We start from the raw sequence: 12,721 nt of genomic DNA on the forward strand, positions 1-12,721 counted from the left end.
ATTAATTTATCACTCAGTTATTTATATCAGTTTTGATCACCTCTTGCCCCACTTCCTATCCTCTTGGCCCACCTTTTTATTCCACTTGTTGCAGCAATCAGCTGCCCTGGCGTATGCTGACAACACCTTGCCTCATTGTGCCTTACCATATCTCCTGTTCTGGACTAGGATTTCCTTGCCTCTCAGCTTGGAATACTTGTCTGAACTTTCTCTGTTATCTTCACCCATGTCCAAACCTTGAAGTACTAGAGAGTTGACACCCGACAGAGCAACTTTTTCACAGTGAGGATGGGAGCCAGTGTGTAAATATGCCCCTCTTCTGTCCTTCAAGTGGACAGTTTTGAGGTGTGCTCTTCAAAACTTCTTGGAGAGTCCCGTCCAGGATCAAGCCTCAGTAGCCTCCAGCAATGATCATCTCAGTAACACATCTCAGTAACCCATAACACATGGGGTTGGCTTTTCCTTCTTCGTGTTTCATGCTTGCCGTCTCCCACTCCAGTTCATTGGAATCATCTCCCAAAATAAAACAACTGCATGTAAGAAATTGTGTCAGGGTGTTTGTGGGGAAGGAGAACCAGCTAAGATCTGTGCATTAACAGCTGTTAAATATTTTGACTGTCACCCCTGTTCATAATCTAAGACCCTATGGAAAATTTCACATGTACAAAGGAGACAGGAATATTCATAGTATCAGAATATGAAAAAAGGTAAAAACTCCCAAATGCCTTTCAATAAGAGAATGGATTATGTGCCGGGCATATTGGCTCACACCTGTAATCCCAGCACTATAGGAGGCCAAGGCAGGCGGATCACTTGAGGTCAGGAGTTCGAGACCAGCCTGGCCAATATAGTGAAACCCTATCTCTACTAAAAATACAAAAATTAGCTGGGAGTGGTGGCGCGCACCTGTAATCTCAGCTCCTTGGGAGGCTGAGGCAAGAGAATCACTTGAACCTGGGAGGCAGAGGTTGCAGTGAGCTGAGATTGCGCCACTGCACTCCAGCCTAGGCAACAGAGCAAGAGTCTGTCTCAAAATAAAATTAAAAAAATAATAGAATGGAGTATGTAAATATTTTTGCGTTAGTGAAAATGAATGACCACCCATCAAGATAGATGACCCTCTTAAACAAAATGTTGAGCAAAAAAAAAAAAAAAAAATTGCAGATGAATAATAAATTTTATTCCAAATTTATGAAGTTCAAAAACATGAAAAGCTAAGCAATATATTATTTGGATATACATACACATGTGTTAAGATTATAAAGAAGAACATGGAAATTATACACAGAATTTAAGATGTTATTTTGGAAAGGGAAAGTTGTAGGGACACACTGGTAGGGGGCACATGAGGCTTCAATGGTGTTAATAATATGTTGCTTAAGCAGATACATGAGGGTTTATCATGATTCCTTATCTCACATTTACTTTATATTTTTTAGAGTGAATAAAGTATTTTATCCTAAAAATATTTTAGGTTTGATATTAAGGGGTTACTTTTATTAAGGGTGACTTTGAAACCTTTCTACTGCTCTAATGCAGTCATTCCAGAAAACTGGGGAGAGGTTGAATCCCTCCGTGAGGAAATTCCAAGGCTTCAATTCTACTCTGTCCTATTAAGGTGATTAAACTGTACATAACAGGATTGTCTCTAGAAGCAAGACCCAGATTTGACACTTATAAGTGTTATTTCTTTTGTCAGTCACTAGATGGATTTGGTGTGAAAAGAAGATGCTTTAAAAAAAAAATCTGAAACTATTCTGACAACTGCAGATCTTTTCGTGTGATAAAAGGTGTCACTAAGGACCTTCTTACTCCAAGTGTGATTTTTGGCTGCTGAGGCAGCACCAGCATCACTTGGAAGCCTGTTGGAGATGCAGAATCGAAGCCACACCTTACAGACTGAATTGTAAGATTCCCTAAGTGATTACTGTGCACCTCAAAGTTTGAGAGGCAGTGGTCCAGGAGTCCGGTACTTCCACCTGCAAAAGCAGTATCCAGTGCCAGGAGAGGGGGCAGCACATGGAAATGCCTCAGGTTTAACTGCAATGGAGCCATCTTTTTCACAACCCTCTTTGTATTGGCTATTCTGTGGCCCACATATTTCTAAATAGAGAAGACTTTATTATACCTCTCTCCTCTTTCCAAATTTGCTGGGCTGTGGACTCTCATCTATTCAATAAAAACATTGAACTTCCATTAAGCACTGAGGAGATGATAGTGAATAGAATGATATGGCTTTGACTCTAGAAGCTTACAGTCTAATGGGATGCAGGTAGCAAGTGAGTAATTACAAGTTTAATGAATGTTGGAAAGTCAAAGAAAATTTTATGGGAAAAGAGTTGGAGATGGGGACTCAGGGGAAGCTTTTCTGGAGAAAGTGTTAAGTTTAGATGAGAAGGCATGTGCAGGTGAGTTGTGGGTGAACTGGGGGATTGTTCCAAGCATAAGGAATGCCAATGAATGGAGCTCTTTGGACATTTGTGTTTGTATTGCCAATGCCTTGCATAGTTCTTGTCATACAATAAGTGCTTAATAAGTGTTTGCAGAATCAATAAATGTTCTGTCACATTTCAGATGTCTACTCTCTGGCACTGGAGATGGTGGAAACTTTATTTTCCTTTTCAAAGGAAATAAGATCCCTTAATGGGGAAATAAGAAAGAAGACAGAAAGCTGACTGTTGTGCAAATTGCTAAATTGGAACTATGAGTGGGAATGAAAAATTGATTTACATGAATTTTCTTCCCTGTAGCAACTTGACAATTTATTCTGTTCTGGAGAATTCTCAGTTTTTGGCTTAAAAACCAAGCTGTTCCTCCTTATTCTGAATTTCTTGGCCTGCTGTGAAACTAACATTTACTGTCTTTTACAACATGCCCTGATTAGGTCATGGAAATTCACAACTAAATCAAACTAGGATATGGAAAATTTGAAACTTTCACTGCCCATTTTATGTAATGGCGTTGGAAGGTGTTATAAAACATTGACTTTTAAATCTTTTTTTTTCAAAAGCTATATTATACAATGAATATAATAATTGCCATCATTTACTGAACAGTTACTACATGCATTACATAGCAAAATCCTCATACTACCCCTGCAAGAGAGTAAGTTGAACCATATGAAAATTGCCCAATATCAGCAATTTCGTGTGGTGCAACCTAGTATCTTCAGACTCTGACCTATAAAGAGGTTAGGGAATCCCTGATAGCCATAACTTCACTCCAAATTTAGTACTGACTATTTTAGTATACTATCTTTTATAGATAAAGAGATCCTAAGATAGTTACAGCTCCTCTATGACAGCGACCCCTTTCCCTACATTAGCCCAAGCACTTTGTGTGTGTACTTCCATCATGGTTATTTACACATTGAATTGAGGTGGTTTACAATCCATTTCCTCTGCTACACTGAGTTCCTTGAGGGTGGATGTTTTGTCTGTCTTGTTCATTTTTGTATATGTAGTACCTAGAGTGAAAAGTATTTGTTGAATATAACTTTAAAAAAATTTTTTGTGGAAACTAAATTTTTATTGATTTGTTACTGGAGAATGTGAATTAATCACTCCATTGGGGTTTTTGCATTTTAGAATCAGTCAGTGGAGTACTGCATTTGACATTCTTGGACTCTCAGGACTACTTACATGCAATTATGCATACAATTGTCTCTCTACCCTGCCCCAGAGAAAGATCTGAAAGTGCTCTGTTACCTATCTCATCTCCTTTAGGCATTTGCTTAAATACCACCTTCTCCGTGCCACCTTCCCTGATCACTATATTTAGGACTGAAGCCATTCCTCCAATACCTCTGCTTATTTTTTTTTTCCCATAGCACACATATCAGCATGTAATATAGTTTTTGTTTTGCCTATTCTTTTGCATATTATCTTTCCCATCCTGCTAGAATGTAAGCTCCATGAAGGCAGGAGTTTTTGTCTCTATTTTGTCCACTGTTGTCTCCCCATGTCAAGAATAGTGTTTGGGGTCGGGCATGGTGGCTCACGCCTATAATCCAACCACTTTGGGAGGCCTAGGCGGGAGGATCTCTTGAGTCCAGGAGTTCCAGACCAGCCTGGGAAACATGGCGAAACCCCGTCTCTACTAAAAATACAAAAATTAGCCGGGTGTGGTAGCGTGGACCTGTAGTCCCAGCTACTCGGGAGGCTGTGGTGGGAGGATCACCTGAGACTGAGAGGTCAGGGCTCCACTGAGCCGTGATCCTGCCACCGCACTCCAGTCTGGGTGAGAGCAAGACCCCGTCTCAAAAACCAACAAATGAAGTGGCATATAGAAGATCTATAAAATTTGATTGGAGTAAAATGAGAAAGATGTAATCGTTTCAACGCGCTGTTCACACAGGATTTTTCACATCGGCACGAATGAATGAACAAAATCTTTTCATATGGAACCAAGTGTACGGGTATTTGCGGTGTATGCGGTTTCCGCGGGACATAATGACCTGTCCTGGTTTGGGTATTAACTTGCCTGGATATTGAAGAACCTCCACATTCCCAGTGGTCTCTAACCCATTGTCTGAATAATTTCAAGGTGTTCCACAGTTGGCCGCACGCATAGCCTCACTCACGATCACTCGCCCCCCTGTCCCTTATTGATGCTCCTCCAGGGCGACCCCGCAAAGGCCTGGGGACCGAAATGGAACTGCCGCAGTCCCCCTCCTTCCAAGAGAGCTGGGTTTTTCTGGCTTCGGGGTCAGTTGGAAAAGAGATTCCCACCCAAGTCGCAGGGTGGGAGTAGGGGGGATGAGATAGGAGTGATGTAGGAAGTGTGTCTAAAATTCTAGGCCTCAGGCCCGCAGCTGTTCCTGGAGGCGGCGGGGAAGCGGGGTGGTCGGGTCCTGCGGAGGGCTCCCAGGGAGGCCACAGGGGGAACCAAGGGGCGGTGGCTGAGTGCACGAGGCCCACCCCTGCATCTGTTGGCCCCCTACTCTCAAAGGGAAGCCTGGGGGCGGGGTTTGTTTACTCCGTGCACGCACTGCCGGCCCGGCCAATCCGTGGGGAGCGGCGCCTGGCGTCGCATATCCCGAGGGCCAATCGGCGCGCACCGTGCTGCTCCGCCGCCAAAGCTTGCGCGGGGGAAGCGGGGCTGTAGCTAGGCAGGGAGAGGGCGATCGAAATCGGCAGCGGTCTCGGCTGCGGCGCTGCCGGCGCTGCCGCCGCTGCCCGGCCCGCGGGGCGCGCCCTGACCCTTCCTCTTTGGGCAGGCTCGAGGGCGCGCGCACGGTCGGCGTTCCGGGGCCTCAAACTCCTGGGCCTTGACCGGGCAGGCCGCGTCTCCCTGGGTGTGAGTCCACCAGGACCTGGCCGCCGCCAAGCGCGGGCGCCACAGAAGCGGCGGCGCCCGAAGACGCGCTCCTGGCTCGGCCCGACAGCCTCGCTTGGCCGCCAGTTCTTCTGCAGCCGAAGGCGGTAAGGTCTGGGGCGGGGGCGCGGGCCCGCGCGCGGAGGGCCTTTGGACCCGGCTGGGCGCGTTCCTGGGTAGGTTTCCCTCCCTGCGCCCAGGGGCCCCCTTGTTCCCCCACGAGTCCCATCTGTTTAGACCTGGGTTCTGCAGGCCTGGCCGGGTAACCCGTGAGTGTCTGGGCCAGAGTCGAAAGCAGAGGAGGGTCACCCTCTTAGTGCATAGAGCAAATCGGGGGAGGTAACGTCCCTGAGTCATGCCTCGTGGAAGAGGGGAAGGGCTGCTTTCTACTTTCTCGTTCTCTTCAAAGAAGGATGGCTTCTAAATCTGGTTTTCCGATTTTTCTCTTCTCCTTTCATGACTCACAAGCCTCTGTCTCCACCAGGTGTTTGTTTTTAAAAAGAGTTTCTAAGCTTTGTGTGCTTGGAAGAACCTCATATGCCCCATAAAGGAACTTTTCTCTGAAGTAGAGGATCGCTTTTTGGGCCCAGACTCCTTTGAGAAAATCTGGAAAGCCAAGGTCTCTCTTCACAAAGAAGTGTAAGGGTTTTCCTAGGATCTCGCTGAGAGACGGTACAACAAAGTGGATGAGCGCCCCAGTCTCTCTTACCAGCCTGTGCTATCTTCCATTGTGTGATCTCGGTTTCTTCATCTGTAAATTAGATTCATCCACCTATTCGGTGTGTTTCGGGGAGTGAATGGACTAATGTGTGGAATGCAATCGTAAGAAAATTCTCCACTTGTTAAATGCCTTGCATTAGTTAGGCACTTTTATTATTGACTGCCATGGATGCTGGTTTAGAAAAAGACCCTTTATTATTTCCCTTTTAGTGTTGAGACAGTGAACGGGCTCATTCCTTTTCCATATTCACTGCTGAAGCTACCTTTAAGCCCATGAATACTTTTATCTTTTCCTCATTCCATCTCAGAGGGCACAGACTCCCTGTCTCACTTATTTGCTTTCTTTCAGTAAGGCTCTCTTTTAGCTCAGCCTTCTCCTTCCCCTCTCTCCCCGAGATCTGAGTTTTGTGTCTTTTCATTTGACTTGCACAACCTATTTTTTTTTTTTTTTCTGGGCCATGTGTTTTCTCTTAATGGCTTGAATTTATCTTCACCTAATAAAGTTATTTACCTGTTTTTTTTCAGCTCATGAATATATATTCATCTATTTTCTATATGGCATAATCATGTCCCTGTCTCTCTTTAAAAGTAAATATAAAAATAGTTTAATTGATCTATATTGCAGCTTCATTTTCCATTTTATTGGTTAGCCTGTTATTTAGCTAAACTTTATCACTATCAGATTACTATAATTAATCTTTAATGGCAGTGTCCATTCTCAGACAGCACCAGGAGAAAAATCAAATGCCTAGACCCCAGATTCTGTCACATTTGTGTACTGGCTCTGGATGTGTTGATTATTTATTAGAACATCTTGTGCCTGTAACTAGTCTAGTCTAAGAGTAGAAGTGGTGTCTGTAGCGTTGTTCTGGCTGTGCAGTTGCAGTTTGAGCACTGTGGCCCTTACATTTGTTAATAAAGGTTCAAGACTTACTAAACTCTTACTTTTCAGTTCTCTTCATTTCTAGGTGTTTAAAAAAGAAGGCTGAATTTTTCTAGTGTGTAATACTTCGTATTCTCATTTTGTGATCATGTAATTCCTCCCACCCCGACTTTTGTGAATGTGTAGTCCAAGTGGCACATGGAAGTTTTTCTCTGGCAGCTAAAATTCTTAACTGTCTGAGCAGTGTGCCCTCAATATAACTGATGAAGTGGGATGTACTTCCTTGTCATCGTCTTTTAAACTCTTATTGCAATATGTGTTATAATGGATCTCAGAAGAAACTAGAAAGCATAGATTGAGAGTTCTTTTAGATCATAGAATTTTAAATTGTAGTGGATTTTAAAGAGAATCAAATACGCTCACCTCTTCATACTTAAATCCTTTCCATTTTAATCTGGGATACACGACTCTAGGTGTGCGGCATGAATAGATATGAAAGTAGACTTGTGAACTCTTGGAAATATTATGCAAAATTATGCATATTTGTATATTTTTTGGAGAGACTATTTATAGCGTCATAGTTTCTGAGGCAAAGATATTTGGTCAATTCTTTTTTTTTTTTTTTTTTTTTTTTTTTTTTGAGACAGGGTTTCTCTGTGTTGCTCAGGCTTGCCTGGAACTCCTGGGCTCGAGTGATCCTCCCACCTCATCCTCCCAAGTAGCTGGGGTTATAGGCACACACCTCGCCATGTTTGGACAACTCTGATTTTTTTTAAAATTATTTCTTTCATTGAACTAGAAATTGTGTCTTCACTGTCTCTTCTGTATTGTGGGTTTTCAACTATTTGAAGATACTTATATTCCACTGAGTGTTAGAAAATATTCTCAGTCTTTAACCTCTGCTAGTGACTTTTGTGTCATTGTTTTCATTCACATCTCCTCACAGAACTCATAGCCCACTTGTGGATTTGTTTAGTTCATCTGCATTGTTCCGACAAGCATGGTACCCCAAATTAGGTATTAACTAGTATAGAAGACTAAGTTACCTCTCTGATTTTAAAGCATGTACTTTAAGAGTAGACTTGCTTCTTTGGCAACCACATTACACTGTTAATTTATAATAATTTACTGGTTAAGAAGATTAACTTTGGGGCTAACCTTCCTGTGTTTAGATCCTAGCTCTGCAGTTTATCAGCTGGGTAACCTTGAGTAAATTATGTAAACACTCTGGGCCTAAGTCTCCTCATCTCTAATATGGGGTTAATAATAGTGTCTATCTTACGCAATTCTGAAGATAATTAAATTAATGTATATATGTAAGTCATTTAGAATGGGTTGTGGCATCCAAGTAGTATGTATGTCTGATACCTATTTTACTATTGGTTTCCTTGTCAAGTAAAATTGTTGAATTTTGTTCATGCTTTCTCCGTTCTTAAAGTCATACTCTCAATTCTTTAATAGAATATTTTTTGGTAGGACTTTACATGTATCTGTATTTTTATTTTGTAAGATTGCTTCTAGTCTGTTGACATTAAAAAAATCCTGATTTGGTCATCCGATAAATATCAAATCTATGCATTTGATAAACATACAAGTTTGATAATTTTGGCATTGCCTTCATGCAAATTTTTCACTAAAATGCTGTCTAGGTAGGGCTGAGGGCAGAATTCTTTACCTGCTAAAGACCTCTCTTAAAGGTGATAAAAAATTTTATTATTCATTCTTTGGTTCAGGTTGGTCAGCCAATTAGAAATTCAGCTAATTTATCATCATCTACCTCATAAGTTTCCAGGTTCTCATTAGGAATATGTGAGGAACTTTGACAATTGCCTTACTAAAACCCAGATTTTATATGCCTCGTTTTTTTTACCCTATCATTACTTGTCCTTATTGAAACTATACTATATTCCAGTAGCATATGTTAATTACTACTTTTTTGTCTTTTTTTTCAGAAAAGGATTTTTTATTATTTGTTTATTTATTTATTTTGAGACAGAGTCTCTCTCTGTCACCCAGGCTGGAGTGCAGTGGCCTCCTGGATTCAAGCAATTCTCCTTCCCCAGCCTCCCGAGTTGCTGGGTCTGCAGGCGCTTGCCACCACACCTGGCTGATTTTTGTATCAGAAAAGGATTTTTTAATTCAAGTAAAAATGTGGAATGCTTTATGAATTTGTGTGTCATCATTGCACAGGGGCCATGCTAATCTCTGATTTGTTCCTGTTTAGTATATGTGCTGCTAAGGGAGCACTGATTACTACTTTTTCTAAGTATTCACAAACTTCTCTTAGTAATGATTCTAGAATCGTCTAAAATTATGTTTAACTTCAATGATCAATAGTTGGCAGGATCCCATTTCTCTTTTTTTGAACACGAGTACTACATTTTTTTGTCTTTAGTCTTCTGGCAAGCTCTCCTGCTCACCATAGTTCCTAAATGATTGCCAACAGCTGTGTGGAATTTTATTTGGAGCAATATACCTTGTTGAAGGTTTACTTAGAGCAGTTAGGAACTATCTTTTATCTTCATGTTCATATTGAGCTTTCATTTCCGCCAGTTCATTGATAAATTTATTAAATGCCCATGTTGCACAAGATATCAATGCTTGTTTTACTTGAGCCATCGGAAGAGAATTTTTCTTAATAAAAATGCCTGAAGCAAAAAGGTAATGTACATCTATTTCTCTCCATTCCTCCTATTGTTAATATTACCATAGTCTGCCACCATTCCTTCTTTAGTGTACTGCAGTAATAGCTTCCTGTTAACCTTCGTTCTTCCAGTCCTTTTCTGTCTCTGGTCCTTATGTATGGTAGCCAAAGTTATCTTTGTTTTAAAAATGCATGTATGTTTTAAAAGTCGTTTCTGGGAGGTGCAGTGACTCACGCCTGTAATCCCAGTGCTTTTTGAGGCCGAGGTGGGCGGATTGCTGAGCCCAGGAGCTCAACACCAGCCTGGGCAACATGGCAAAACCTGTCTCTACTAAAAATACAAAAAGTAGCCAGGCTTGGTGGCATGTTCCTGTAGTCCCAGGTACTCAGGAGGCTGAGGTGGGAGGATCTCTTGATCCCAGGAAGTCAAGGCTGCATTGAGCTGTGATGGTGCGACTGCACTCCAGCCTGGGCAACAGAGTGAGACCCTATCTCAAAATAAATAAATAAGAATAAATAAATAAGTCTTTTCTTTCCTAGTGTCATAAGTTGTAATCTAATTAGAATTTTATTTCTGAGCATAGTACTTTCCAACTCCCTTTTTCTGTTTTCTCTTTACTGTCCTTTTAAATTCAACCCCCCTCACCCCCGCCGCCCTGCTTTTTTTTTTTTTTTTTTTTTTTTGATACAGAGCCTTGCTCTATTGGCCCAGGCTGGCAGTGGTGCAATCTCGGCTCACTGCAACCTCCGCCTCCTGGGTTCAAGTGATTCTTGTGCCTCAACCTCCCAAGTAGCTGGGATTATAGGCATGTGCCACCACACCTGGCTAATTTTTGTATTTTTAGTAGAGACAGGGTTTTGGCATGTTGGCCAGGCTGGTCTTGAACTCCTAACCTCAAGCAATCCACCTCTCTTGGCCTCCCAAAGTGCTGGGATTGCAGATGTGAGCCACTGCGCCCGGCTTCAAGCCCTTTTTTACCTTTGGGTTTCTTAGGGATGATATGAACCAGCAGCCAGATAGTAGGCATAGAGAGATGGTAACTCCGCACCAGTTGGTCTTTGTGTGTATTATTCAAAAGACACATGTGAAGTGCTTCCTATGTTACAGGCACTGTGTGAGGTACTAAGTTGACAAAGGGACATAACATAATCTCATCCCTCAAAGAATCCTAAGTGCAAGAAAAGATGAAATAGGGGAAAGTAGCTTGGAGAACCCAAAAATATAACTTCTTTTTGGTTGGGTCTTTTCCAGTGTAGCTTCTTTTTTTTTTTTCTAAAGTGTTACGAATTCATTCAAATATAAGTCAGTGATTTGAAAATTAGCCATTGTTGATTAATCATTTTTTCACTAGTGCCACTGTTTACTATAAGTGAAAAAATAGGCTGGGCGCGGTGGCTCACGCCTGTAATAATCCTAACACTTTGGGAGGCCGAGGCGGGTGGATCGCTTGAGGTCAGGAGTTTGAGACCAGCGTCGCCAACATGGTGAAACCCCATCTCTACTAAAAATACAAAAATTAGCTGGGTGTGGTTGTACATGCCTGTAATCCCAGCTACTTGGGAGGCTGAGGCAGGGGAATTGCTTGAACCTGGGAGGCAGAGATGGCAGTAAGCTGAGATCTTGCCACTGCACTCCATCCTGGGCGACAGAGTGAGACTCTGTTTCAAAATAAATAAATAAATAAATAAATAAACAAACAAAGAGGCTGGGCATGGTGCCTCGTGCTGTAATCCCAGCTCTTTGGGAAGAATTACTTTGAGGCCAAAAGCTTGAGACCATCCTAGGCAACATTGCAAGGCCTCATCTCTACAAATGAAAAAAAGCCAGAAGTGGTGGCACGTACCCATCGTCCCAGCTACTAAGGAGGCTGAGGTGGGAAGATTGCTTAAGCCCAAGAGTTTGAGGCTGCAGTGAACTATGTTCACGCTGCTGTACTCCAGTTTGGATGACAGTGCGAGACTGTTTCAAAAAAAATAATTTTTAAAAAATAAGAAAATATATATAAAAGACTATTTCTGTGTAATCTTAAGATACGTATTATCTGAAGTTTGGTTGTATTTCAGCTAATTGATTAAATCATGATTATGAGCTATATTACTCTATTTTACTGACTGGTGTACTGTGAACAGAAGAAAGTACATGCTTAGATAAGATGTATAATACTAAAGTCAATCATCTGAACTTTTAATTTTTTTAGTTTTAATTTTTGTGAGTACATAGTAGTTGTATATATTTATGGGGTACATGAGATGTTTTGATACAGGCATGCAATGTGAAATAAGTACATTATGGAGAATGGGGTATTCATCCCCTCAAGCGTTTATCCTTTAAGTTACAGACAATCCAAATACACTGTTTAAGTTATTTTAAAATATAAAATTAAGTTATTAATGACTGTAGTCACCCTTTTGTGCTACCAAATAGTAGGTCTTATTTATTCTTTGTATTTTTTTGTACCCATTAACCATCCCCACATCCCCATACTACCCTTCTCAGCCTCCGGTAACCACCCTTCTACTCTCTCTGTCCATGAGTTCGGTTGTTTTGGTTTTTAGATCCCACACGTAAGTGAGAGCGTGTAATGTTTGTCTTTTTGTGCCTGGCTTATTTCACTTAACATAACGATCTCCAGTTCCATCCGTGTTGTTGCAAATGACTGGATCTTATGCTTTTTTTTTTTTTTTTTTGTGACAGAGTCCCACTCTGTGCCCAGGCTGGAGTGCAGTGACAATCCTGGCTTACTGCCGCCTCCGCTTCCCAGGTTCAAGCGATTCTCCTGCCTCAGCCTCCCGAGTAGCTGGGATTACAGGCGCGCATCACCACACCCAGCTAATTTTTGTATTTTTAGTAGGGACGGGGTTTCACCATGTTGGCCAGGCTGGTCTCAAACTTTTAGCCTCAAGTGATCTGCCTGCCTCAGCCTCCCAAAGTGCTGGGATTACAGACATGCGCCATCTTGCCCGGCCATGGATCTCATTCTTTTTTATGGCCAAATAATACTTCATTGTATATATGTACCACATTTTCTTTATTCATTCATCTGTTAATGAACACTTAGGTTGCTTCCAAATCTTAGCTATTGTAAACAGTGCTGCAGCAAACATAGGAATGCAGATATCTCTTCAATATACTGATTTCCTTTCTTTTGGTTATATAC

The 12,721-nt window shown here is 41.7% G+C and overlaps 2 protein-coding genes and 1 non-coding gene across 5 annotated transcripts in view; 2 read left to right on the forward strand and 1 right to left on the reverse strand.

Moving 5' to 3' along the window:
* GK5 (glycerol kinase 5) overlaps positions 1-2,571 on the forward strand; it is a 78,748-nt gene extending 76,177 nt beyond the window's left edge. For both annotated transcript variants that reach the window (XM_063610677.1, XM_063610675.1), the window contains one exon: positions 1,700-2,571. In XM_063610677.1, coding sequence (XP_063466747.1) covers positions 1,700-1,737 — 38 coding nt within the window. In that variant the 3' untranslated portion in view covers positions 1,738-2,571. The remainder of the gene's footprint in view (positions 1-1,699) is intronic.
* Positions 2,572-5,058: 2,487 nt separating this feature from the next.
* Positions 5,059-12,721, forward strand: part of TFDP2 (transcription factor Dp-2) — a 198,596-nt gene continuing 190,933 nt past the window's right edge. For both annotated transcript variants that reach the window (XM_055295185.2, XM_055295186.2), the window contains exon 1: positions 5,059-5,423. The gene's annotated coding sequence lies outside the window, so the exon portion shown is untranslated. The remainder of the gene's footprint in view (positions 5,424-12,721) is intronic.
* Positions 9,065-9,166, reverse strand: LOC129492374 (U6 spliceosomal RNA). Its single transcript, XR_008660835.1, has one exon. It is a non-coding gene; the product is annotated as a U6 spliceosomal RNA (small nuclear RNA).

The sequence above is a fragment of the Symphalangus syndactylus genome, chromosome 10 (assembly GCF_028878055.3).
Source record: "Symphalangus syndactylus isolate Jambi chromosome 10, NHGRI_mSymSyn1-v2.1_pri, whole genome shotgun sequence".
NCBI classification, from domain to species: domain Eukaryota; kingdom Metazoa; phylum Chordata; class Mammalia; order Primates; family Hylobatidae; genus Symphalangus; species Symphalangus syndactylus.